Source organism: Clinocottus analis, unplaced genomic scaffold, assembly GCF_023055335.1.
Source record: "Clinocottus analis isolate CAN_PGR_092001 unplaced genomic scaffold, fCliAna1.0.p SCAF_20, whole genome shotgun sequence".
Classification (NCBI taxonomy): Eukaryota; Metazoa; Chordata; class Actinopteri; order Perciformes; family Cottidae; genus Clinocottus; species Clinocottus analis.
In genome coordinates, this window is record NW_027175932.1 from 3,598,525 (window position 1) to 3,624,421 (window position 25,897).

General features: G+C 47.3%; 1 protein-coding gene across 1 annotated transcript; it reads right to left on the reverse strand.

The window, feature by feature from the left end:
* Positions 1-9,646: 9,646 nt before the first annotated feature.
* gnai1 (guanine nucleotide binding protein (G protein), alpha inhibiting activity polypeptide 1) lies at positions 9,647-24,961 on the reverse strand. The gene is made up of 9 exons (XM_068585970.1): positions 24,452-24,961; positions 17,524-17,566; positions 16,050-16,191; positions 15,574-15,731; positions 14,054-14,182; positions 12,473-12,602; positions 12,154-12,307; positions 11,362-11,596; positions 9,647-10,914 (listed from the first exon to the last, which is right to left on the reverse strand). Exons 1-8 carry the CDS (start codon positions 24,567-24,569, stop codon positions 11,406-11,408), a joined length of 1,065 nt encoding a protein of 354 aa, XP_068442071.1. The 5' UTR covers positions 24,570-24,961; the 3' UTR covers positions 9,647-10,914; positions 11,362-11,405.
* Between the last annotated feature and the right edge of the window lie 936 nt (positions 24,962-25,897).

A 25,897-nucleotide genomic window follows, 5' to 3' on the forward strand; every position in this document is an offset into this window, starting at 1 on the left:
CAAAGCTCAGAGACTGACTCCTAAAAAAAAAAAGAAACGCTTGAAAAAGCAACAAGATGAAGTTCCTGGCGTGTTTCCCATGATACAGCAGGAGAAACGTCTCCGGCAGCGCCAGTGGAGGGAAGTAGCCATGCTGCCATCTGCTGGTGGAAGAGCCTGAAAGAAACTCGATTACGCCACACACACACACACATAGACACACACAGTCACACACACATTAATAAGCAGGAGAGCAGATACACACAAAAACAGACACGGTGGTGTTGAAGAGTCTTGAAGTTGAGCTGCAGGTGTACATGAGGCCTTGTAAGAACCTCACGCCGTCATGTCGGGAGACTTCTGCTGTGTCAACAAAGTTTACACACACACACACACACACACACACACACACACACACACACACACACCACTGAGTGACTGTCGTATTGATTCTTCAGGCTTCTCCTCACCTCCGCCAGCGACTCGCACCATAGTTAGTTTTTCTTGGCATATCGATCTCGCGGCGGCGGCGGCGGCGGCGGCGGGGGGGGGGATGGAGCCATCAGCCGGCAGATTGAAGATACATTTCACGGCCGCGTCGCCGCCTCGGGCCGTCTGCGGCCTAATCCACTTACGGCTCCCTAATTACTGCAGTGTGTCAGCGAAGGAAAGGAGGGAAACACAACTCGTAACCAGGGCCACGGGCCAGAGGCCCCTCCCCCGCACGCCGGGCCCTTCGCCTTCGCAGCACAGTGATGTGACTTCCAATGAGGGTCTCTGCCAAGGACAATCCTCCAGGTTTGGATAGATATGCAGCCGGCTGACGTGACCCCCCCCCCCTCCTCCCTCCTATTTCCAGGCACGATCACATCGGGGGCGGGTGGAGTGATACACCCCCCCCCCCCCCCTCCGCCCATGGCACAAAATCGATGAATTGCACCAGCAGGAAGTCGTGGGGAGGGGAGGAGCTCTGTTTTTCACACTTTCACTCAATTCAATCAGCCGCTCACTCAAATCAATTTCCCTACTTGTAGAGACGCGAGGCTGCGTGCCGACATCAAAGCCACGGATGACATATTGATTCCTGACTTTACTGGTATTTAGTTTTTTGCGGGGGCGGCGACTCTCCAAGGCCTCAAACGGCTCGGCTGGAGCGAAACTGCTTGTTTGAGATAGATAGACGCGGGGAATCCTCCATTAAGCTTCAGTCCAAAAAAAAGCAACGGCTCGCTGAAGGGGGAATCTGGCAAACAGGAACTAAATGGTGGAACATCAAAAACAATGTTGTGTTTCTAGGGGACATCTGTTCATGTTCTCTGCCTCCATTCCCGGAGAAAGAAAAAAAAAAAACCTCGGGAAAAATAGTTTTTTTTTTCCACCCGCTGTGATGAAATGGTTCTGTGGGGGAGCAGGGAGGGGTGGGCTCGAGAACAAATAGACACACACACACACACACACACACACACACAGGCACATCACGGCTGTCAACCACGTGTGTGTCCTCGGTTGATGCGCTCTTTCCACGTTCACGTGTGGTCTTTATTGTCGTCACAGGGAGAGCTGAGCGCCGCTTTAAATAAATAGCCGTCAGCGTCGTCGCCGTCACGATGTACTCGTCCCAATTTATGCTCCACGAGAAAAGCTTGAATTAATGGCAGAAAGGGAAAACAATTAAAACATGAAAACGCATAAATAGCTCCGCACGCTCGAGGTTGTCAAAAAGAGACGAGGCGACTGAAATAGAAGGACGGAGATGCGGAAAGACGCAAACGGATCGGAGAAGAGTTTGAGTGCTGCCAGCTGCTTGTTAAAGCTCTCTAGCGGTCTGAGCTTTAGCTTCCACAAGACAGTTGTATGGTGACAGAAGAGAAGAGCGATATGTAAAGAGAATATGGATCAGCTTCCCTCAGTATTGACCGTAAGTGTGTGTTATCTTCTACACGTGGGAAAGAGTCCACACACCAAAATCAGCAAATACATTTCCACTTCATTTTTTTTGATTATCTTAAATAAATAAGTTGTAATTTCTGGAAACGCTGTTGTTAAGCCGAGTGCCAAACAGTCCTATATAATATTCAAGAGGAGGCGAATGACTCCGACACACTCAAACAATCTAGATTGTTAAATAGCACGACGGGTGGGAGGAACACTTTTAAGGTGAACCGTCCCTTTAAGAAAACATGTATTCCACAAAAGCTTGCAGGTAATCAACGCGATCCACCATCTTGGTTTCACCCCCCTCCCGAAAACCGGCGTAAACCGGTTCAAGACCCAGAGCTAATGTGGTGGAAAAGGGATCTGGCTAACATCAGCATGCTAATGTAGCACGTTTACCATGTTCCCTTAGATGTACTATATATAGTCGCATGCTGAGAGCTGCTAATGAGCAGGAGAGGCTCAGCACAGGCCCGGCGGGGGGGAAGCTATGCATGTTTGTTCATTAAGTATTGAAAAGTCGACATTTTGAGCTGACGATGCCACCAGATAACAAAATGCAGGGATCACTGACGTCAGTAGGACCGTGGACTGTAATCTAATCTAATCTAATAGTTATTGAGACATTTGAGTCTCAGGTCTCGAGAGTGAACCATACATATGCTACTTGTTTTCATTTCAGTGAAGTTTTGTGTATTAGTACTAGCTAACTGTTGCCTGTAACTTTGCTAATTTAATGTCAAATAAAACGATGGCAGCTTGTACAACAACAGATGCAGCAGCTTCGCACGCACACAACCCATGAAAGGTTGTTTTTTTTCATGCAGAGCCGAGTTGAATCACACTCCCTAATTGAGTTTTCTCACTCCTACACGAGACACGACAACACGGCTGCAGGTTAGTTTGGCGGTCGGGGGGAAAAGCTTTTTTTTTCTCGCTGCCGTCATTTCGTTCTTCTCGTTTTGTGTCGGAGGTTTGTGGGTCAATTCGTTGCTCTCGCGGACCCCTCGCTCAAGTGCGTTTTAGGGTGAGTAAAACTGTTCCGTGAATAACTTGGCTCCTCTTCAAATGCAACAAACACAACAAGGTGAAAGTAGCAACGGGTTTTAATGAGTTTTTACAGCTCCAGCAGTCAAAGGAGAGGACACACACCATCAACTGGGGCTATTTATACCGGCATAATTCACTCTTTCAATGGCTGTTTCTGAATGCAGACACGTGGCCCTCGACATTTCTCTTCTTTTTTTTCAAATTAGTTTATCATTAGCTGGTTTTCCTCTTCTGTGTTTGAATTTTAAAGCTGACCCATAACCTTTCCTGCGTATAAAAACAAGGGAGCTGCTGCAGGCTTCAGGGACTCCATCCGCTCACTGCTCTTCACTGGAAGCTGTCAGAAAAACAGAGATAATCTTCACAATGTCAGACTTCTGAGACAAATGCACGGCGATGAAGACGGATTGAATTAAGAAAACACAGAACACGACTGTCAAAATCATTTATGAATCATATTTCAAATATACGTCCATGGAAAAGAGCATCATTCCACTGTAGTCCAGTGTGCATATTTATTCAAAATAAATGTTAATTGCATCTTAATTTCAAATTCACACATTCAAAAAACATATTAAGGCTCATTTGAACTATGATGTACATTTATTTGTTGCCTCTATTTTGTGTGTATTTACTATATTCATACGACAGTTTGTTTAAGAAAGTAATATGTACTATGCGTTATTATGATTACTGTTAAATAAAAGGACAACAATACATATTTCCGACCAAACTGGAAGCTACGGTTTAATATTTATATTTCAATATTTTCCACCAATATCAATATTGTGAAGCAAATGCATATTTGTTTCAAGCACACACACACACACACACACACACACACACACACAGGAATATGAATCAGAGCTGTGTCAACATGACATCAGCTGCATCCTCCTGCAGCTGGAAGCAGAAACAACATGCAGGACGTGACACCAGTGGAGTCCAGCAGCGTCTCAGAAGCGGCCGCGCTCTCTCTGCCACAGCGATGCCGTGACATCACAGGACATCCGGGCTAATTGGGAAGCGCCGCATGAGCGCACGCGTCACCCGGATGCAGCGCTGCAGAAGCATCTCTAGAGGGAGCTACGAGTCCGGAGGAGACGTCTCACCAGGTGCACGGTCAGAAAAATGTCCAACTTGAAGACAAATGATATCACGTGTACATGCTTATTAAAGGAAGCGGGGGAAAGTGGGATGGTTTTGTTGGTGTCACCGCGTCGGGGCGAGGCAGAACACAAGATTTAAGGTATAAAAAAGAAAAAGGAAGATTTGGACCAGAGTGTTTTCAAAGCATCGGGAGGGAAAAGATGGAGTTTGATTTAAAGTAGAGTTACATTGGATGCTGTTGCAGTGCGGCACCCTGCGAACGTGCATAAAGCCATTAAGTGTATTCAGTCTCCTCCTCCTCTTCCTCCTCCTCCTCCTCTTCTTCCTCCTCCCCCCCTCGTTAGATCACACTCTGCTTTTCCTCAACTAGCCTGACAGCAATTTCCGGATATAAAGATGAGGCGGACGTGTGTGTGTGTGTGTGTGTGTGTGTGTCTCTGTGTGTATATGTGTGTGTGTGTGTTGATAAATAATAAAAAGCTACTTTTCTGGCCAAAAATCACGTGGGAACAAAAATGATTAAGAGAGCGAGCGAGCGAGAGACTGACTGATAATTACGGCTCGTATTGATTATGTGCTTTGCCGCTGAGAGATTTGTTCCCCTCTTTGTAATCAGGCATCGGATTCCTCTGGAAGAGCCTCTCTAAATGAGCATTTACAGGATTAAATATAGATGAGGACTGGCCCTGAACCCCTGCAAGCACACGCTCCCCGTTCCATTCACAACTACATCTCTTGATGCTCCACGTCATCAGCTGCCACACACACACAGAAACAGAAACACACACACACACACACACAGGACGGCGTTTATCCAGTATTATTTTTTTTCCACGTGTAAGAAGCCGTTGGTGCCTTTCGAACGCTCCTCTTCCCTCTAAGCAGGTGGTCGAGGTCGGAGAAGACGCTCCCCGCCGCGGCGGCGATGCACAAAAGTGTGTTTTTTTTGGCTTGATTGCAAAAACAAAAACAAAATAGGGGACAACAAAACAATCATTTCTGTGCCACCGTGTTATGAATAAAAGAGTGATTCATTCACAGCGAGAGCAGCAGAAGGCCCGCTGCCCACGGACAGGCTGAGTAAGTGGAGGATGGAGAGGGAGGGAGGGGGGAGGAAGAGGAGGAGGAGGAGGGGGAAGGAGGGAGTAGACTCACACAGGAATACAACAGGAGCTGCTTCAAAGCTGTTTGTCCACGCTCGGCTTTAAAGAGACAGGAATCTTTTCATCTACAGCTCAATCCGTTCAATTAATGACTCGAACACACATGAAGAGAATACATCGAGTATTGAAGAGTAGACCCACAATCCTGTAGTGTTTCCCCCCGAACACCCGCCCCATCACACACGTGAACACACCCCTGGATCAAAGGGAAGAGATCGCGTCGTGTCGGCCACGAGGCCACGGAGACGCCGCCAGCCGGATATTCACCCTCGGCGACCTTTTCGTCGGACGGATTGAGTTTGTTCGTAAAGCCCGAGGCGCCACGAATGATGGAAGGGACGGAGAAGAGGGATCAGAGATCGTTGGAGCTGGTCGACCTGCGCGAATGACCGCGATCGAACTGTCGACAGCGACGAAGAAGCGGCTTTTCTTTTTACGACTGCGATCCATCGCCACCTCCGTGTGTGGAGGGTTTATGCTTCTGCAACACGTTATTGTTGCCCACGGCCTGAGTTGGAAAGAGCTCATGTGACTGGACTGTTCCTCGGTGGGCACGCAGGAATGTTAAGAAGGTGGAAACGCACTGTTTAATCCCAAACATCCTTATCAAAGCCTGCAGGGCCGGCTCTAACTGGACCATTGTTCAGGCTGAGAGGGAGAGAGAGAGAGAGAGAGAGAGAGAGAGAGAGAGAGAGAGAGAGAGAGCATGGAGTACACTTGCTTTGAAACGCAGTGTCTCCTCTACTTGTTATCAATAAGAGAAGCATTTCAGATCACCTGTAAAGACGGGAGAAACGTACAGCGGGCACGAAGGCCGGCGGTTCCCTTCTCTCCTCTCGCGCTGCAAAGTGACGACGTCGACTTTCCCTTCTCACATTGCGTCTTTCGAAGCTCTTTACGAGGCCCCTCGGAGCCAAATCGCCCGATAATCAGACCCGGATCGCCTGGCGTCGTTATCCAGTTTGACAGCGGATCCATGTGGGGACAATTTGTGTCCGCGAGGTGCCGTTGATTTCCCCTGACGATGGGATCTAAAAAGCACAACAAGGACCTGTTAAGTTGTTGCTGGATCACACATCGCGAGGCTGTGAATGGGTCCTGGTGGCTCTGATAGACGACAGCCACATTCAATGAACTGTGAGCCACATTTCACTGTGCTTATACGCTCACATCCACAAGCTTTGGTTGATTTAAATGGCGTCTTCTGTTTGATTCTTCTGTGTCTCTTTGCGCGGGAACTGAGCTACATTGCTATCACCAAACGCCGACTCAATGCTAATTGTTTCTGATCAACCCAGCCGACTTGGCAACCCGTCGAAGGAGCAACAAAAGAAACCAGAACGAGGCCGAAAACGGGGTTATCTAACATTTGTTAGATAAACGCAAAAAATGTCAGAAAGGTCAGAACATTTTCGCCGTTGTTTTGCTCGTCGTCTCAGACGCATCTTATGACGCCTTACGGGCGCTCCTGGCTAAAAACAAACCCGGCATTCAACACCGGCAGGAGGGGAATTAAAACGAGTCACATGAACGCAGCGAAAAAGGGACGACAAAAACAAGAAAGTATAGGAATGACCGGAGCTCATGAGGACCGCCGTGGAGCCGCTTTCAGCCTCACGTCGCTCTCTGCTCCACCACATGGATCAAGCCCTGAAATAACGAGGCTTTTCACGAGGAAAAGTTCCTTTTAAAGGTGCCGACGGACGACCGGCGTCACTCCGAGGAGTCTAAAATAGCCACTTCAGCAAGACACCATGTCCTCGGGTGAAGCAGCTCAGCCGTGTGGTGCGCCCACGCCGCGCCGTCCGAGGCCGACCCGCCTCCGTCAGTCAGACACCTAGAAACATCAGGAGCTATTTATAACAACTCCATCCCGTCACTGTGAAGGAATATCTCTCCGTTTTGCTTCAACCCTCCTCTTCCTCCCCCCTCCATCCTCACTCACTGTTGCCATGGAACTCAATGACATCACCAGGAGAGAGTGTGTGTATCCGCTGATGCTTACGTGTGTGTGTGTGTGTGTGTGTGTGTGTGTGTGTGTGTGTGTGTGTGTGTGTGTGTGGAGATGAAAGCTGGAATCTGCACACTGAATGAACACAGCCAGCAAATATCAGGTGACCAGCAAAAGCAGAGGCAGCAAGCATCCAGCTGGAGCGTGCAGACACACACACACGCACACACACACGCGCATAGACACACACACGCACGCACACACACACACGGTCCTCGTACAGCCCTTCCACCCACCAGCCCGCTCATGGCCGATCTGTCACACACTCACGCGTGTGAATGGCCAAAAAGAGAAGGACAAAAAGAAGCTAACCGGCTAACCGGTGAAGACCGAACTTTCAAAATGGCCGCCCCGTCACAATTGTCGTCGGTGATGACGCGGAAGCACGCGCACAACGTTGTGTTTCCTCGAAATTAGTTCTTCGGCCGCGGTCGTTTTGCGAATCATTTGGCATGACAAAGAAACGAGGAATGACTAACTCGTGAGACGCCATGTGAGACGGGACGCGCTTGAACCGGAGTGACCCGTCACACGCCTCGGACAGGCCGACGCCAAGCGTCACGTCTAACCGCACTGTGAGGTATCCAGCGCATGGAAGTATGTGTAGCACAGACTGTGTGTGTGTGTGTGTGTGTGTGTGTGTGTGTGCGTGTGTGCGTGTGTGTGTCCGACATGGCTGCAGAGCTGATAAGCCGGTCTTATCTCTGTTGCCAAATAACTGCTGCCCCCAGAGTGACTGAGAGGAGAGCAGACAGTAAACACAGCAATGGACCGACACTGGAATAATGCGTCCATTGTTCCATCTATTTACACCCTCCTCCTCTCACACTCACACCCTCACACACTCACACTCGTCTGTTTGTTGCTGAAACCTCAACGGTGTCACCCCTGGTGCTTTAACACCGCTGCATCATGGCCGCCCCCCCTTTCTCTCATCTTTTATAAAGGTGCTATTAATACAGCATATGCCAACCCAACCCACAAACACACCTGGGAACCAAACCCCACACACACACACATACACACACACACACGCACACACACACACGTCTTAGCCAAGCATCACGCAGAGCCGGCCTCACACTCTTTCCTCTCAGACTTGTTCCACCTTTCTGTGGAGCTCAGGCCTGGAGCGCTGGGGGTTAACGCCGCCGTGCAGGAGCGTGCAGGAGCGTGCAGGCAAATCAGCAGCGGTGATGTGTGCAAACAACAAACACATGCAAAGTATGCGTGGCGCCCGAATCCCTCGCAATGTGGAATTCCCTCACGGCGAGCAAGAGAGAGAGAGAGAGAGAGAGAGAGAGAGGCTGAAGGGCGCTATGCACACAAACTTGATCTTCTTCTCAAACGGTTTCTGAACCTTCTCTTTGAAAGAGAGACCGTGTCCCTGTTGTTCCTCTTAGAAACACACGTTGGATTCATAAGCAATAACACACGCTTGTTACTCAATTCATTGTGCAATGTTGCTGCTTTAATCCAGCACTTTAGCGAGGAATCGTATCGTAGAGATCGGCAGAGAGGGAAAAACGAGAGGGCCGATAGCTGCAACAGCAAAATGGACACGTACAAAAGCCCCTTTGCACCAGAGGACCAGACACACAGCTCCAACATGCTAATACTCATCTACGAGAGCTGGACGTGTAAGACAAAGCTTATGAAAAAGGTGTGGTCAGCTGTCAGCATGATGGAGTAAACGTTGTGCCGCTCTGCAGTGTCACTGTCTCTTCTGTTCTGCATGAGGTGATGAGAGGATGGACGCCTTGTTAGCGAGGGAAAACAACATGGATGCTATTCACCGGTCACGCCACGACACATTTACAATGCAAATTGTGTTAAGGTGACACACGCCAAAGACACACAACGAGTGGAGACGGTCCGAGGAGCGCTGTGGGTCAGCGACTAGGAAAATGAGATGGTGGTGGTTTCCGTAGCGGTGCGGTACACCGAAGGCACAGGTAGAAAATCCACAGGCGCGATCACTTGTTTTATCCAAACCAACTTTCCATGAAGGCCACAGTGGACGACCAACGGGATGCGAGGTTGTGTGTCTCTGGTTTTGTCTGGAGGAGCCCGTTTGGTGACGACAAGGCACCCCACGTCATGGGAAATGCACACTGTTTGTGTATTAGCGCCTGCTCAGTATGCCGAGCTTCCCATTTATGAAGGCGTGAAGGGGCGCACGGTCCAGGAGCCTCAAAGCACGAGTGCTGGAGCCATTACCGATAAAAGCATCTTCAAATGAAGTGGGATTTGCATTTAGAAGGAAAACAATTCCCCTTTGAGCATAGTTTTTTACATTACAGTCGGAGGTATTTCTGCATCTGACGAGCATGTGATAGCAGCGTGACATTAGAGGGAAGCTGAATTAAACACATGTAATGATGACAGCACCGCCACATGGTTTGTAAATGGTTTTTATTAGCAAAATAAGGGAGATGAGTCTACAAAGGTTCTCCTGTCCACGGAGAACACACACACACACACACATTGACAATTGTGGCAGTTTTCTTTATATGAACGAGATCCAGGACCGTATGTGTCGCTCCTCTTGGCAAAGTAGTGCTGATCTAAAAAAAAAAAAATTTTTAAAAAAATCACAGACCTTCGACCCCAAGAAAAAAAAGGCTTTGTGGGTCCTCGAGCAGCGCCTCTGCTCCCAAATCACAGGACCCGGGACCGGGGGTCTTAACCCCAAAACATCCTCTTCACAACCGTCCTGTCTGTGGTTCTTTCCCCCTCTCTCCTCAACAATGAAAACCCCGCCTCCAAATACATTAAAACACACAATAAAACGTGCCCCTAACCCGGTCGTTGAACTTTTTAACACTCGAGCGTATTATGAGCTCGAGGCCTAAAAACTAGCCATTGTTTCTCCGAATGATTTGGAAAGAATGGATATGTTTTTGTACAGTTTTTAAAAACCAGAAACCCCAAGATCTGGGGCGGCAAATGTAACAATATACATCGCAGTATCGTACTGCGTGATGGGAACGAGAGGCCTTCCATTGTCATGGCAGGTGGAGGGATGAGATGGGCGGGGGGAGGGGCCTGTGGCGGCTACCTGCAGACCAGAAGGGGGAACCGTCCTCCCGGTCGCTCAGTGGTGTGCACACATAAAGATAGCGGGGACACTAACATGTGGGAACAGTCGGCCTCTTTGTGTTTAGAACAAGTCAGCAGGCAACAGAACAAGCGTTGGGACTACGGCCGCGGTAAAAAGGCATGCGAAGGCACAAGTACCAACAAACTGGACTCGACGTCCGACTCCCTTTTCTTCCCTTTTTTTCGGCTGAAGGGAAGGAAGAAAAGAAGCGTTTTCCACCAACAAACAAAGCTTCCTTTTTCCAGAAACGGCTGCAGGAGGAACGGCAAAAACATGAATTCCTCCTCAAAAAAAGAATAAAGCGAAATAGAAAATAAATTCTTTTTTTTTTTTTTCTTCTTCTTGTGTGTAGGTTTTTTTTTTGCGGTGACGCTTTTACAATGACACAAACATCTTTACACGAATGACGTAACGCTAGTTCAGAATGTCCCAAGACGGAAAAAAACATAAATAAAGCTGTTAAAAGTGGCATATAGTACAGCACGGGGTCCGTGACTGATGCTCCAGACTCGCTCTCATCTTCACCCCCGCCGAAGATGCTCAATAAACCGGCTCCAGCGACCCTGAGGACAGAAGAGCAGAGGGGAGGAAACATGAGGGCGGGACTTTGGAGTTTGATTGGCGCTTCACCAGAACTACCGTCACAAACGTCTTAAAAAAAAAAAAAGGAGCAGGAGGAAATGAAAGAAGGCGATTCAATTACGCTTTTAATTATGACGGATCTGCGTCTTCTCTCCTCCACGCTTAAGATTCAAGATATTTTTATTGTCATATGCAAAGATAATGGACAGCTAAACACTGAATTACAATAAACTAAAAGGTAACAATTAGAAATAAAATTAAGAATGCAAAAAAAAAACATTGCTCTGAACGCTAATAGTATAAAAGAAATATATGAAATAAGGCACAAACATATGACAAAAGTATTACACAAGAGTGTATAAAGTATAAGCTTAAGGACGGATGGTGGTGATGAGGAGGAGGAGGAGGGAAGAGGAGGAGTTCCTTACCGAGAGAGAGACAAATAAAAAGGTCATCTCCGCTGCCGTCGTCCTCAGAAGAGGCCGCAGTCCTTCAGGTTGTTCTTGATGATGACGTCGGTGACGGCGTCGAAGACAAACTGCACATTCTTGGTGTCCGTGGCGCAGGTGAAGTGGGTGTAGATCTCCTTGGTGTCCTTCCTCTTGTTCAGGTCCTCGAACTGACACTGGATGTAGGCCGCTGCCTCCTCGTACGTGTTGGAGCCTGGACGAGACGAGGAGGGAAAAGGGTTTTTGCTCTTCGTCCTGCTAACTGGGCTTTTTCTTCTTTAAACAAAGCAGTTATACACATCTGTGTGAGCCGTTCTTGTCCTCATACTGTTACACATCAAAGCTTAAATGCTGACAGCAACAGTTAACCCATGAATGCATCTCATTCATACAGAAAGTGTAAAAATAGAGCGTTTAAGTGGCGTTCTTGGCTTCTGTATTACAGCGTGTAATGTTCAGACTGCAGGGAGACAGACCCCTCCATAAAACATGTTTTTTACAGTTCTGTTTGGTCCTGCTGTATGTCCTTAAACAAATGACATACAGCAGGATTATTCATGAGCTCGGGCAGGGTTTTGTTTCCATCGCTAACTGTTTTCCCTGTTTCCAGCCGTTATGCAAAGCTAAGCTAACCAGCTGCTGGCTGTCGTGTTACATTTAGAAACAGACACCACAGCGGTGTCAGTCGTCATATCGGCATCAGTGCATCCACATTCATTATTTGCAGTTTCTCGTGTTACATTTCCTGTAAAAGGTTTTGCCCGTCTTTACCGGCGTATTCCGGGTAGCAGATGGTCAGAGGACTCTTCTTGATTTTCTCCTCAAACAGGTCCTTCTTGTTGAGGAAGAGGATGATGGAGGTGTCCGTGAACCACTTGTTGTTGCAGATGCTGTCGAACAGCTTCATACTCTCGTGCATCCGGTTCTGCGGGAGGGAGGAGAGAGAAGGTAAATGTCGATCGCCGCTTCCTGCCATTAGCACATGGATCCTCCTCCTCTGAGCCGTCTCGACTCCGGTAAACAGAGGCGAGCGTCCCCCCCCCCCCCCCCCGCCCCCCCATCCTGTGAGTCAGAGGGCCGAAGCGCTCACCATCTCCTCGTCCTCGGCCAGCACCAGGTCGTAGTCGCTGAGGGCCACGCAGAAGATGATGGCGGTCACGCCCTCGAAGCAGTGGATCCACTTCTTCCTCTCAGACCGCTGCCCGCCGACGTCAAACATCCTGCGAGGGAGGAGAGAAGATGCTCAGTGGTACAAAACATCAGGGTCTGACCAGGGCTTTAAACCAAATGATCATAACCAAACATTGTGTGTAATCTCGGTGTGTGTATGAAAAAGTGAGACATTTGAATGCCAAAGCATCTAGTAGACCTTAAATAAGACAAAATGAATAAGAAACAATAGTTTGATTAAAAGAATAAACATTTATATAGATGCCTGTCTGTACGCCTGCTTATATTTTGTTTTTTAAGAGTTTTCCAGGCCTGAAAATAATCATTATGACCGTATGAACCCTGAACATACACAACACTTCAGTGTTTACTGAAACCCCCCGAAAGGCAGAAAGGTACGCTGCGGCGGCTCGGGTCTGGCTTAGAGATGACGGTGAACTGATAGAGGGGGAAAGGAAACAGAAATGCTTTGTCTTTTGTTAACCGAAAACCATTTTGTATACAATCTCAGCGGCGCAGATACTCAGGTGACCGACAATATGCACGCACTGATTGTGCAATGGAGGAGAAAACAATTCAGACTTGTAGCTCGTTTTCTGTTTGCTCAGTCGAAAGGTTTCAATGTGGAGCTTTTTATTGCTTTGTGGTGTTTAGCGTCTCATTAAATGCCCACCGAAGTGGCACGGACGTATATCTTTTACACATTTCTCACGTTCAGGGACAATTTGTCAGTCCAAAAGGGACGCCGTAGGACAAAGGAACCGACAGAAAAGCCTCATTTAGCTCTTGTAAAATCTCCTGTAAAGGCTGTTTTGAAGGCAGAGCTGAAGGGAGAAAATAATGACTGCATGATTGTGGCGCAAACGCCCCATGCAAGCCATTAATTCATGTGTGAAGGATCAGCATCCTGGTTTCAAAGGGCAGCCCCGTCAATCACTTCTTTATCTTTTAAACTGGAGCCACGGAGATCAAAAACTTTGCTTTTGATATTTAGCACGGTCGGATAGACGCCGACGCCGCGTCACTCCGACATCACATTGAGCAACGGCTGTAACGCACAACTGCGTGTGTCATTATGACGGCGCATTCACGCTGGAATTGCGAAACAAAAAAAAAAAAAGAGTGAACAAGCAAACGTTAGCGGGGCTTTGTGTTTGTTTATAGACGATATATAGCATGCATTTCCCTCCTGTTTTGTGGCAGTATGAGTTTCACTGGCATCAGCTGCCAGACTTCTGGTATTATGATATCATCTGCCTCCACTTCCTGTCTGGTTTCTGCTTTTTTTTTTTTGGGGGGCCAAAACTGACTCATTGCTTCAACCTTCACAGTTTGTGTCACAAACATACAGCAGTTTGTGCGCAAGTAAAAGGGAATTTCTAAAGTGGGATGAGTCAGTGACAGGAAGGAAAAGCTCATCAAGACAGTGACACAAAAAAGACAAAGAAAAAAGGCTTTGAGGCGAAAAAGAGAGTTGTCACAGCGATGAAGACGTTCTCACTTGAAGTGCAGGTCCTTGAACGTGAAGTGGGTCTCCACGATGCCTGTGGTTTTGACTCGAGTCCTCAGGACATCCTGCTGGGTCGGGATGTAGGTGGCCTGGGATATCCTGTCCAGATCGTTCAAGTAGCTGAGAGAAGGACAAAGAAGGACATGAGGAGGGCGAACGAGAACATCGGGAGGAGGGAAGGCAAGCGGGAGAGAGCGTGGAGAAGTGTGGAGGTCAAACCGGATGAAGAAACAACTCCCAACCGCGATAAACCAGCTTTCATTCCTGTGCGTCTGAAAGGGTCGACTTCAGCACACGTCACACATTGTGATAAATGAAGTCATTTTCTGATGATGTGTTTTTAAATTCACGAGACTTTAACCCGTTGAAAACTGTGGAGCCAATTTTTGCTCCAGACCTCCTTTTTTTCCTGTTTGAGTCGTCATAGGAGCCCCAAATTAATTCCAATACTGTGTTTATTGTGTGTATTTGTTCAGCAAAGTCTCGGGAAAAAAAGTTATATCTGCAAAAATAAAGATATTTTGATCGCAGCTATGAACATGCAGCATGACACAAGCCAGATTCCCCCTAAAAATGCCTCCTGGAGCAGTCAATAAGACACCTTTTTGGAAAGATTTGGACCTAAAGAATGAGAATCTGCAACAAAAATCACAATAAAACAAAGACTTGACCTGTTACGAAGGAGTTTCAGTCAAAAAACTGCGTCGTTTGGTTTAAAAATGACGTATTTTATGCCAAAAGATCATCTGAATGCGGCATGCTGGGACTTAAAATGGGCTTTAGACTAATTTATTACATAGTGGGCTTAATGTTTAAACATTAGTAGAATACTTGTGCATCACATCTGCTGCGTGTCACACGTAAACCCACAAGCGCTCCGGGGTTATTGCGGCTTGAGCGCGAGCAAACAGCTCAAGGTCGCTGCTGATACATTACAGCAGGAGAGGAGAGATTAGTGACCTCAGCTTGTTAGCAGACAAACACACGTAATCTCCCCTTTTCCATTCAAACACGCCTTTTGTTTATCATCTGAGGTATTAAGTGAAGTAAAAAAAAACACACACAAGGTGTTTCCTCTTCATGAAAAAGCAGGATCAGATGGAGCCAATTAGAAGAAGAAAAATGGCCGCGACGTGAGCGCTGATGCAAGTTTCGCCGCTTTGTGGCGATATCGTGGGTTTCAACGCCGAGGGCTCTCGCGCGATGAAGAATGAAAGGAGGAGACGGTGTTCTCCGTCGCGCTCGCCCTGCTTTCGGGGCGTTCGGCGGAGGTGTGAGGTCAACGATTAAAGTCGTTCTTTCCAGCCGCCGCTCCTTCCCTCTGGCAAATATTGACAGAGTGAAAGTCCAGACGGACGCTTGGCTTCTGCTCGTTGGTTGAAGGCTCGGTTGAGCTTTTACGTCCCCTCCCTGACCCTTTTTTCATCGGATGACTCATGGTTTTTTTCGGAGAACCTTGCATTCGTTACCTCCCGGTTGTGTGTGTATGTGTGTGTGTGTGTGTGACTCACTAGGCCGCCGAGTCGTTGAGCTGATATTCGCGCGAGCGGCTGAAGCAGGCGTGGACGCCCGCGTCCTTCCACATCCGCTTGATGACACCGGCCAGCTCTGCCGTCATGAAGCCTTCCTCCGCCGAGCCCGCCAGCACAAACAGCTGCCGAGCGTCGTCCTGCAGAGGGGGAGGGGGAGGAGGAGGAGGAGGAGGAAGAGTAGGAGGAGGGGAGGAGGAGGAGAGTCAACGTCATAAATCAAACACGTCAAAGTTATTAGACCTTGACCCTCGAGCCCGCTACCGAGGGTTTGGAAGGACGCTTTCAGAGTCCAGCTCGCCGATCAAATGACCCAAATGATTTGTTACACCTCCGGCTACATTCAAAGACTTCCATTTCTACGAATTCACGTCCGGTTTCTACTCTAAAAACCCCTCGCCCCCCTCTCCTCTCTCTCTCTCTCTCTCTCTCTCTCTCTCTCTCTCCTCGTCACTCACAGCTCTGGCGGCGTCGCCAAAGTCGATCTTGAGGCGTCCCATGGCTCTGATGATGGCGATGATGGACTGGATGGTGTTGCTGTAGACCACCGCCTTGTACTGCTTACATTCCTCTTCTGAGTAGCCGGCCTCGTGGATGATCCTGCAGGGGGGGAGAGGGGGGGGCAACATCAAAATAAAACACAGAGCTATTTTCCCGCTCCGCAGACGCAACCTCGTCTTCTCGTGACCGAGTCTCTCGGCTGAATGACGTCTGGGTGTTTTGTTTTTTTTCTCGACATTCTGAGAAATTTTTTTTTCCCCCTCTTCGGATTTTATTAAATATCTTTTTCAATGCTCCTGAAATTTTTCATGCTCATTGTAGAATTGGCCACAATGGTCCTGACCTCATTTCTTTGCAGCTTAAATTATAGTCACCCAGAAGAAAAAGGAGCTTTTTTTCCTCCACAGTTGCAAGAGACTCCGGATGAAACACGAGCCATGCACACAATGGAAAGTTATTATCTTGAAACGCAATGTTTATTGGACTTTTTATGATACATAAACATGCATTATGTACACAGTCGGTTATCTAGACTTGGATATTAATGTGTATGTAAGTATTTTTTGTCATTAAATATCACAAAAATAGGAATGTAATGTAAAATGCAAAAAGGTGTGCATGAAAATAACTGGTTTTAGAGATTCTTTCATTATTGATTAATCAACTTATCATTTTTTTTAATCGATTGACTGATTATTTCACTATAAAATGACAGAAAATAGGTGAAAATGCCTACGCTGACGTTTTCTAATTGCAGTTTTGTTCGACCAAAAACATATTTGGGCGATGATAAGAAAGACAGAACATCACGAGACTTCTTTCATTGTTAGAAGAACAAACAACAACAAGCGTCGCATCTTTTCCCCTCAGCTAGCAACACGTTAGCGTGACCTGCCGGCTGCACCGTGCTACACTATATACAATATACAATAAGCATAAATCACGTGATATCTCTCTGCACATTGGAGAGTCCAGTGGATGTAAAAGCACCGTCATTGTGAGTAAAATAACATTTCTACTCGCTCAAAGCTCTGCATGTCCGTCACAGGAGAAAGCTTAACTGCTTAGAAATGTCCAACGTGCATCTGACGTGCTTGTTCGCCGCTGAAGAAACGTGACTCACACGTGGGGTTTAGCATGTGGATAACGTTTGTGTGAGTATAGACCAGCGCATGTATTCTGCTGGGTCGTCGTCCTGATCTATAATGCATGGCGCCCCGTTTGTGATGCGCCTCACGCAGAATGAAACGCAGCCAGAGAGACGGCGGAGCGGCACGGCCGGTGTTTGACACCGTTTGTGTTGTGGAAAATGAAAACTCTCTCCGTGACATTACGCATAGCTGATGAGACGAGACATTGTTGATTCACTGGGAGAAAGAAGAAGAAAAGTGTGTTTTGATCGCTCGGTGTGCAGGAAAAGAGATAACTCACTTCATCTGCTTGACAATTGTACTTTTCCCTGATTCTCCGGCACCTGGGAAAGACAAAAGAGATTTATTAGAGAGTAAATATTTCAAGATGTTTAATGTTGCCTGTAACCACCCTTATGAAACCGCTTATGTCACTCAGCTCACTTCCTTTGAAAAGCACTCACGGTGATCTAATGGCGTGGCGAGGAACCGGAGGAAAAACCCCCTCGGACCGAAAGAAGGAAGTGAGAAACCGCAGCGCGAGCGCTTCGGCGTTCACGTTCAGAAGAAGCTTTGAAACTGGAAACGCAAACAGGAATATGACGGACTTTCCCGTCAGAGTGGCGGCCATCTTGGCGTCATTGCAGCCAGTGTCGCGGGGTTAACTGGCGGCCATGGTTGTCTTTCGACCTCGGCCATCGACCAGCCCAATGGCCGCTCTCCTCCTGTTCCTTTTGCTCCGATGAGTTCAGTGTTGCTGGATCGACATCGTGGAAAGCTCTCGGCCTTAACGAGCCGCTCAACCGATCAATAAAATGGATTATTATCGAGTTGTGAAGCACCAGGAAAAACACGTGAGGGCCCTCTGAGCCGGAGACCGAATAGATCCGACGGCGCCGTCGCCGATCAGACGATACTACGGTGAGGACGAGCGTCTATGACGTCAACGCGAGCCATGGCAACTGTTCTCTTCATATCCAGGACATCTCTCGCGTGAGGCCGCAGTCACCTGAGGAGGCTGTGTGTGTGTGTGTGTGTGTGTGTGTGTGTGTGTGTGTGTGTGTGTGTGTGTGTGTGTGTGTGTGAGAGAGAGACCATTATGTATTATGCACACATGCATTATCCTCGACTGTAACCAGTCCCTCGGAAGTGCCCCTGCACTGAAAAAAACTTCTTTTTTTTCCTTTTGACAAATCAAAGCCAGCCGCGGCGTCCTCCTGAACCATATTCACCCCGACTGTCATCCTCTAATGGGTGTTTCCGTAAACCACATTAGACGCACTAATGTGCACTCAGTGTCCTCACGTCAGCGGGGAGTTAGAGGAAGGTGGAAAGCGAGGAAAGCGGCCGGTTGACGCAGCTCTGACACTGGGGGAGATCTTTCCAGAGAGAGAGAGAGAGAAAGAGAGAGAGAGAGAGAGAGAGGCCTCTCCCTGAGCGAACACCCTGTCCCATCTCGTCTCTCTCTCTCTCGAAATTCAGAGGAAGTGGAATCACACCGCCGAGTCTCGCACTCCTCCGTTAACTCGAGACGGTTCGCTCTTGCGCAACATCGCCGGCCGGCGTCCGCTTCATCTGAAGTTCCACTTTCCTTGGAATTTTTGTTCGACATTATTATTATAAAAAAAAAAAAAAAAATGCCATTAGCTTCCCGCTGCAGCGTGGCGGCTCCCTGCCAGCACGGCTTTAAACTCAAGCTGAATATGTAGATGTGCGTCCCGCTGCCGCGTGACCGCTAGCTGTCTCCGCATTCCCACAAACTCTCTCTCGGGGGCGGCGCCCGCATGCTGATGGCGCCGCCCCGGCTGCTCACCTCGGGGATAATTGGACGCGATTCACCTGAGGGCGTGTTATTTTAATTACGGGTCGCCTCCCACCCGGGTGCCAGGAGGTTCCCTGAGGAGAGCCGGCGGCGCTGGCGGCGGCGGCTCCTCGGTGCTCCGAGGCCAAAAACGCTGGTTGTGTGAATCCCCGCGGGGCTCGTGCCGCTCGCCGCCGGGTGAAGGCGGTCTGCGAGCTGACACGTACGTTCAAGGTTTGGTGTGACTTCTCGATGGTTTCTGACATTTTCTTTTTTTTTTTTTTAAAGCTTGGTTTCACTAAAGAAAGAAAGTACAAAGAGCTGACTGCAACGTAAAAGGGTTGGAGTGGACTTGATATCATTTATTGTGTCACAGTGACGCACAAATGTTGTTCGTATCGACGCAAACGGACAATATATGGATGCACATGCTGGATAACGTTTGGAGGTTGTGATGAGGTGTTTTCCCACCTTTTTTTAGACCAAACTGAATAACTTCATGGAGAAAATAATCCCCAAATCACTTGATTATGAAAGTAGTTGTGTTACAATCAAAAGAACATTTACAGCTTCACTGAAGTAGCAAAGAAATCCCTTCAAGCTTAAGAGAAAACTAAATAAATAAGACTTGTTTCGAGTGCTAATTCTTCTGCTGATTCAGCGACCTGTTGCTTAAATTCCAAGGAAAGGAGCAATGAGGTCACCTTGCAACACAACAACTGAATAAACCGATGAATCATTGTGGGAATCTGCAGTAGCACGTTGCGCAATCACATAAACACAACTTTACAGGCAACTTCTACGCGTTCGGTGTTTAGAAAACCGGACGAATGCCACAAAATCTAGTCGAGACCCGAGCTCACGGGCCTTTGGTTCTGGCCTCTCTACACCGGTGATGTCATGAGGGTGTGGACCCGGTCGGAGCCTCCAGGCCCGAGCGATACAAAACACACACACACACACACACGTTGTGTAGCACCACGGGCCTGACCTATCGTCCACATGCAGAGTCATGTTACACACCCACAGCTTTGATACGCCCACCCCCGAAAACAGCGACCGAGTCAAAACCGCTGGAGCAGCTGGTTTCTGTTTCTCGCGGTTCAAAACTATTTTAAGAAAATCCAAGCTTACCCCTCCAGTGAAAATGGAGGTTTCTTTTTTTTCCCTTCTTCTACGGGGAACAAAGCCGTTTCTATCCACCAAACCGCAAACACATTTTATTTTTTTTGTGTCTTTTGGACCCCTCTCGCTCTTCCCGGGGCAGCGAGGACGAGGTTTTGGGGAAACAATGGCAGCGCGGAGATGAATGTGATTCAAACGGCTACCGTGCCCGAGGCTTCTCCATTTTCCAGATCAACCATAAGGCAACGGCTAATTCTCTTGGTTTGGGAGGGGGGGGAGGGTACCGGCTTACCCAAATTAAGATGAATACATTTACGAGCTGTAAAAAGTTAACAGAGTTAATGTCGCAGGAAGCTGAAGCAACAGATGAAATGGACAACGGGACATTAAGTACAACACTTCTTTTCCCCAGAGACCATTGGTCCAATCTTCCCGTTCGGCTCCATGACGGTTTCCCTTCACTCAGCTGGGTTCAGTCTGCCCTCAGCGTCGTCTGAGGAACTTGATTATTTTGTCCGATCAATTAAAGAAAAAAAGGCGGCCATTTTCAGGGTTAAATTGAATACTGGATCACGTCTTAAACTGGTGTTTAACGGTGCGACAGAAGGAAATGTAATCTATGTTTATTAAGTAATAACTGAACTGGAGCTGGTTTTAAAATTGGTGCAACAGGATTGAAAGTTAGTGCTTGATTTATTTGGGCTTTAACAAATGAATCCTTATTGGTGCAACACAGTAAAGTAAGTCAAGGTGTCTCCTTTTCAGACGCCAGCTTAAGGACACGAGGATACAAGGATACATTGGAGTGGGGAAATGTTTCTCCTTCACGATGTTTCGGTCATGAAAACACCCGGATCTCGTTTCGAAAGGAAGTCCTTTGATCGGCTCTCATCGATTCCCAACCCGATCCGTCACTTCCCCATCGTCACGTGATCCTTTTACCGGAAGAAAAAAATGAAATGACCTCATACTCGACGACACCAGTGGGTCATTTCAACGCGCTTAACGAATTCCAAGCGTCGTCTTCGCAAGCAGCTGATTAAAAACTCAGCGTTTCGTAATTCGTAAACCTGGCAGTGTGGAAGTCGACGGCTTGGCTCGACTTCCCATCCACATTAGCAGCATGACACTCTCTCTCTCTCTCTCTTCCTCTTCCTCTCTCCACTCTTATACGTCCTTCTTCCTCTTTTGCATTCTCTCCGTGTCGTACACACATTTTCCCATTATGATATATGCTTCCTCACACTCACTATCCTCTCCCCCCCCTCCTCCTCTGCCTCTGGGGAAGGGGAGAGATTTAAGTATGAGTCACTCTTGAAGGATTCCTGCAGTGCTTCCCACAAGGGGGAACCGACCGGAGGGATCGATGTACCAACAAGCGGGATCGATGGCGAAAAGATTGTTTCCCACGCACGCCGAGCGCCGACCGAACCGATCACAGGAGACGTCTAATGATGCCCACGACGTCGGAACGTGAATAATTTAGCTATTTCGATTGCGCGTCCCCGCCTCCATCTCCATCTCCACATTTAAAATGAGCAGCGCTCCATGTTTGGCAAAGCTGGTTACATCATTTCAACAAAGAAAATTGGCAAACATTAGAGAGAGAGATGTAAACGTTAGACAAAAGGATTATTAATACAAATCTTCCCACAGTTGCACGACAGCTATAGAAAGAGTAATTAGGCTGAGGAGATTGTAATCTATTTTAGCGCGTAGATATGAATAGTCGGATAATTAGGTCCGGGAGATGATGGAAATAAAATGAGAGCCAATTGAAGGGCGAAAGGAGCTCAATGAGATTTCTTTTTTTTCAGTTTTTAGAGAGATCTCATTCCCGCTCTATATTCAAAGATACCCGAGCTCGCCGGCGAGGCCGCCGACTCGCGGAGATCCAAATTATGTTCATGCAAATGGCCGTAGTTTTTTTTCTTTGACGTCAGCGTGATGATGTCATGTCGATTTCACGCCTGGAAATTACATTTAGGGCAGCGCTGAACAAAAACCTGCCGCCGACTCAGAGGCACACACAAACATCTAGACGTCTGTCCGGGGGGCCTGCATGCGATACACAACACACTTTGTTTTCTCCTCGTCGCACACAGCACATGTGTACGATCCCTGCCAGCCTCGCAGCAGCTTCCACGCCGCATGTTTTGCTGACTTTTCTTTGTACTTCACGCTGTCAGGGTGCGTTCAGAGAAAAGCACACTCCAGAATTTCTTGCTGATCAACAACTCCTGAACAGTACATTTCAAGTGTTTGTATCAGCAAAGTAAACAACTCAAACTCCTAACCTCCACACACACAGACACACAAACTCACACACACACTCTCTCTCTGTAGCCGAGCCTTTTCATTTTTAATGATTTAGTCATTAGCGGCGTTCTCCTCTTACGGCCCCTCTTTTCCTTTCTCCTGGTGAACTCAGCCCCGCCTGTGTGCGCCTGTGTGTGTGTCTGTGTGTGTGAGACTTCAGAAGAGCCGGATGGCCCAAAACGCTAGCGACAGGAGACGGGCGCCAACCCCGAGGGCGGCCTCGCGTAGGGGAGGGGGGGCCCACCCGAGCTGGTGCTCGACCGACACAACGAGCCACTCCGGCAAAAGCAAGAGCGCCGTTCAATTATCTGTGTCAGGTATGAAAAGTCATAATCCGCCCGACAGCCGCAAGCGCAGAAACGTGACCCAACTTGCTCGCTTTAAAAGCAGCAAGCCTCATCTTAGCCTCCGAGCACCTGAGGAATGTGCTCCGGCTATGGGGAGAAAATATGCATGCTCTCGCAATACTAACGTCAAACACTGTAGATTTTATATGCAGATGGTGAGAAATGTGTCCTTTTGACGCGATACAATGAATAGCAATGGTAGAAAAAAAAGGCTGCTGCTAAATCATACAAAGCACACGAGGAAATATTGATCTTGCTCCGGCTCAGAAGTCGGTCCACATAGCCGCTAATGGCTCGTATTCAGGGCCTTCTGTCGGATGTTTACCTGGTATTGGTATTGGCTCCCAGCCCTCGTGTGCTGGGAGCCCACATTCATTGTGTGTGCATGTCAACATTTCCCCAAAGAGGGAGCCTCCCTGAGGGTTTGGTGGAAAAGTTTTTTTTCTGCCTGCGGTCTCTATTTACAAGGATAACAGTGTTTCCCCAACGCGCAAGTGAGGCTACGGATTTGCACATGGCTGGTTTTTCTGAATGCAAGCAGAGCACACGGGGTTGTGATGGAATGGATCCAAGAAATCACAATAAGGTCGAATAAAAAAGACTTCATCGGATGAACTGTGCCATTCATTAATCACTCTTATCCATTGAGCAACAATAAAGGCCGATGGTGGATTTAAAGCACCGACATTAAGCCTTTATTTTAAAAGGTTTCGCTACACAAAAGGTCAGTCCAAATTGGTCAGGAGACAACTATATTTACATCGGCGTGTCATGTCAAGTCGATCAATGACAATTTAATTTAAATGGTTGCCATTTGAATGGCATGCTTATGAGGCCTCTAACTAGATTACACTTAATCGTTGTCATTTCTTGCGTTTGTTGCGCAAGATGTTTGTCCTTTTTTCGGCCATCTTTCTTTCTCTCTGTGTGTTTCTCATTACTTAACTAAGAATGAGAACAAGACAAGGCAACAATGTATTCAATGTGGCTTTCATAACGCATGAAAAACTGGAGATAACACTGCAAGAGAGAAAGAAACCTATTTATTCAATAGGACCTTCAAACATCCTGAAAAGGGACTGGGCCCACCAAAGTTTCCAGTCCCAATCAGTCGGGCCCCTAATGTGCCACAGGCCTATTTAAACTGCACAGCACTGGACTAGACTAGAGGAAATGAGCCATTGTTGAACGGGCTTGGTCAATAAATGGTTTACACAGGCGGCTGAATGGAACTAATGACAACAGCAGGGAAATAGGAAAGAAAAAAAAAACTTGCCATGACTGAAAAACTGATGTAAACACATTTTTTTAACACATATTTGTTAATGACGTTGAGTATTTTAGCTTGGACATAATTATGCTGCATTCAGGGTCCAGAGTTGAAGGTGAACTAAGTAAAGCTAACAAGAAGATAGGAGGAGAGGAGACAGGAGAGGAGGAAAGGAGGGGAGGGGGGGAAGAGAGAGAGTATGCTCGCGATGCGGAATTGAAACTCCCGTTACACTTCACAACTGACACCACCTTACAAAAACACACACACACACTAACGTTGGGTTCGCTCAACGCGTCGCCCCGGAGCCGAGCGAACACGCGGCGAAGTTCGCCCACCCGACCGACCGAGTGTCGCGGTTCCTCACCCAGCAGCAGCAGCTTGACCTCCCGGGCTGCCTTCTCCCCGTCGTCCCGCAGATTCCTGTCGATCATCTTGCTCCGCTCCACCGCCGCCTTGTCCTCGGTGCTCAGGGTGCATCCCATCCTCGAGCTGTGTCCTTCAAACCCAGGTGGTGTTTAAAAAAAAAAAAGATCTAAAATACCACATATACCCACATTAAATGTTTAAAAAAACTGCCTTCACTCCGCACACACGCCCTTTTTTTTTTTTTTTAAATGACAGGCAATCGATCTGTTTCAGAAGAAATAAAAGGGTTTCGACTTCCCCCCCTCCCCCTGAAACAACGGTGCGGCGTTTCTTCTGCCCGCGGGTTTTTTTGTCGGCGTTTAAAATCCTCTCCGCGTCCGAAGGAATTGTGTTTTAATAGCGAAACAATTCATGAATGATGTCTCCTCCACCCGTTCGCCTCTATTCGTTGCGGCGGCGACTGCTTGTATTGTGTGTTGGGCTCCAACTGGGCAGAGAGAGCAGCTCGCGCTGCTCCGTCAGCGGCGACCATCGACTTCCGGTGTGGTCTTTCACAATAAAGGTGACCACTCCGCTGAATCTAATACTTGTCGCTTCCATTTTTATTCAGATATATTAACATTAAACATAAATACAAAAATGAGGCTTGTCAGACAATAAAGTACAAAAAACAACAGAAAAACAAAAATATATACAATTACTGCGACACTAAAACATTGAAAAAGACTTCACATATTCTCTCTAATATTGTATATACTATATTATACTATATTATGTAATATGTTCTGAATTGGCATTGTATTGTATTGTAAATTTTGAGTATTTTCCATACTTAATAGTGTATGTATGTATCTAAAAATGTAAAATATATAAAATACAAAACAAAAAAAATACAAAAATCCCAGCAGGTTGATGGTACCAATGTACCTTCTCACTCTTTGGGGTCAAAGGTCATATAAGGTAAATTCCTAGATTTGACATATCTTCTTAAATTCACCGTTTTAATACCACAATTACTTTAAATCAGTCTAAGATAAATTGACTTTTATTTTGGAAGTAGACCCCTAAACCGGAAACCCTTCGACAACAGGACGCATTTCAAACCTGCACAATAACAGCTTTACCTATAGCAGTTTAATACACATTTAACATGCTTCATTATTGCTGTTTTATTTGAAATATACCTCTCTATGTTTTCAGTCAGATTAAAGTAAACTCAGCACTCGTGTTGCTCCACCACGCAGCACCCAGTGCGACTAACATACACTAACAATATTCCCTACATAATCTAGAATAATACATTTGTATTTGGTGTTATACTTAGTCTAGTATGATTCATTTTTCTAAATGGCCTATTCTAAATTCACCTGGTGTCACAAGGGTCTCCCATTTCCCCACAAAAAATCTCCTTCTTTCCTATTATAGTCTAACGTTGACTTTATTG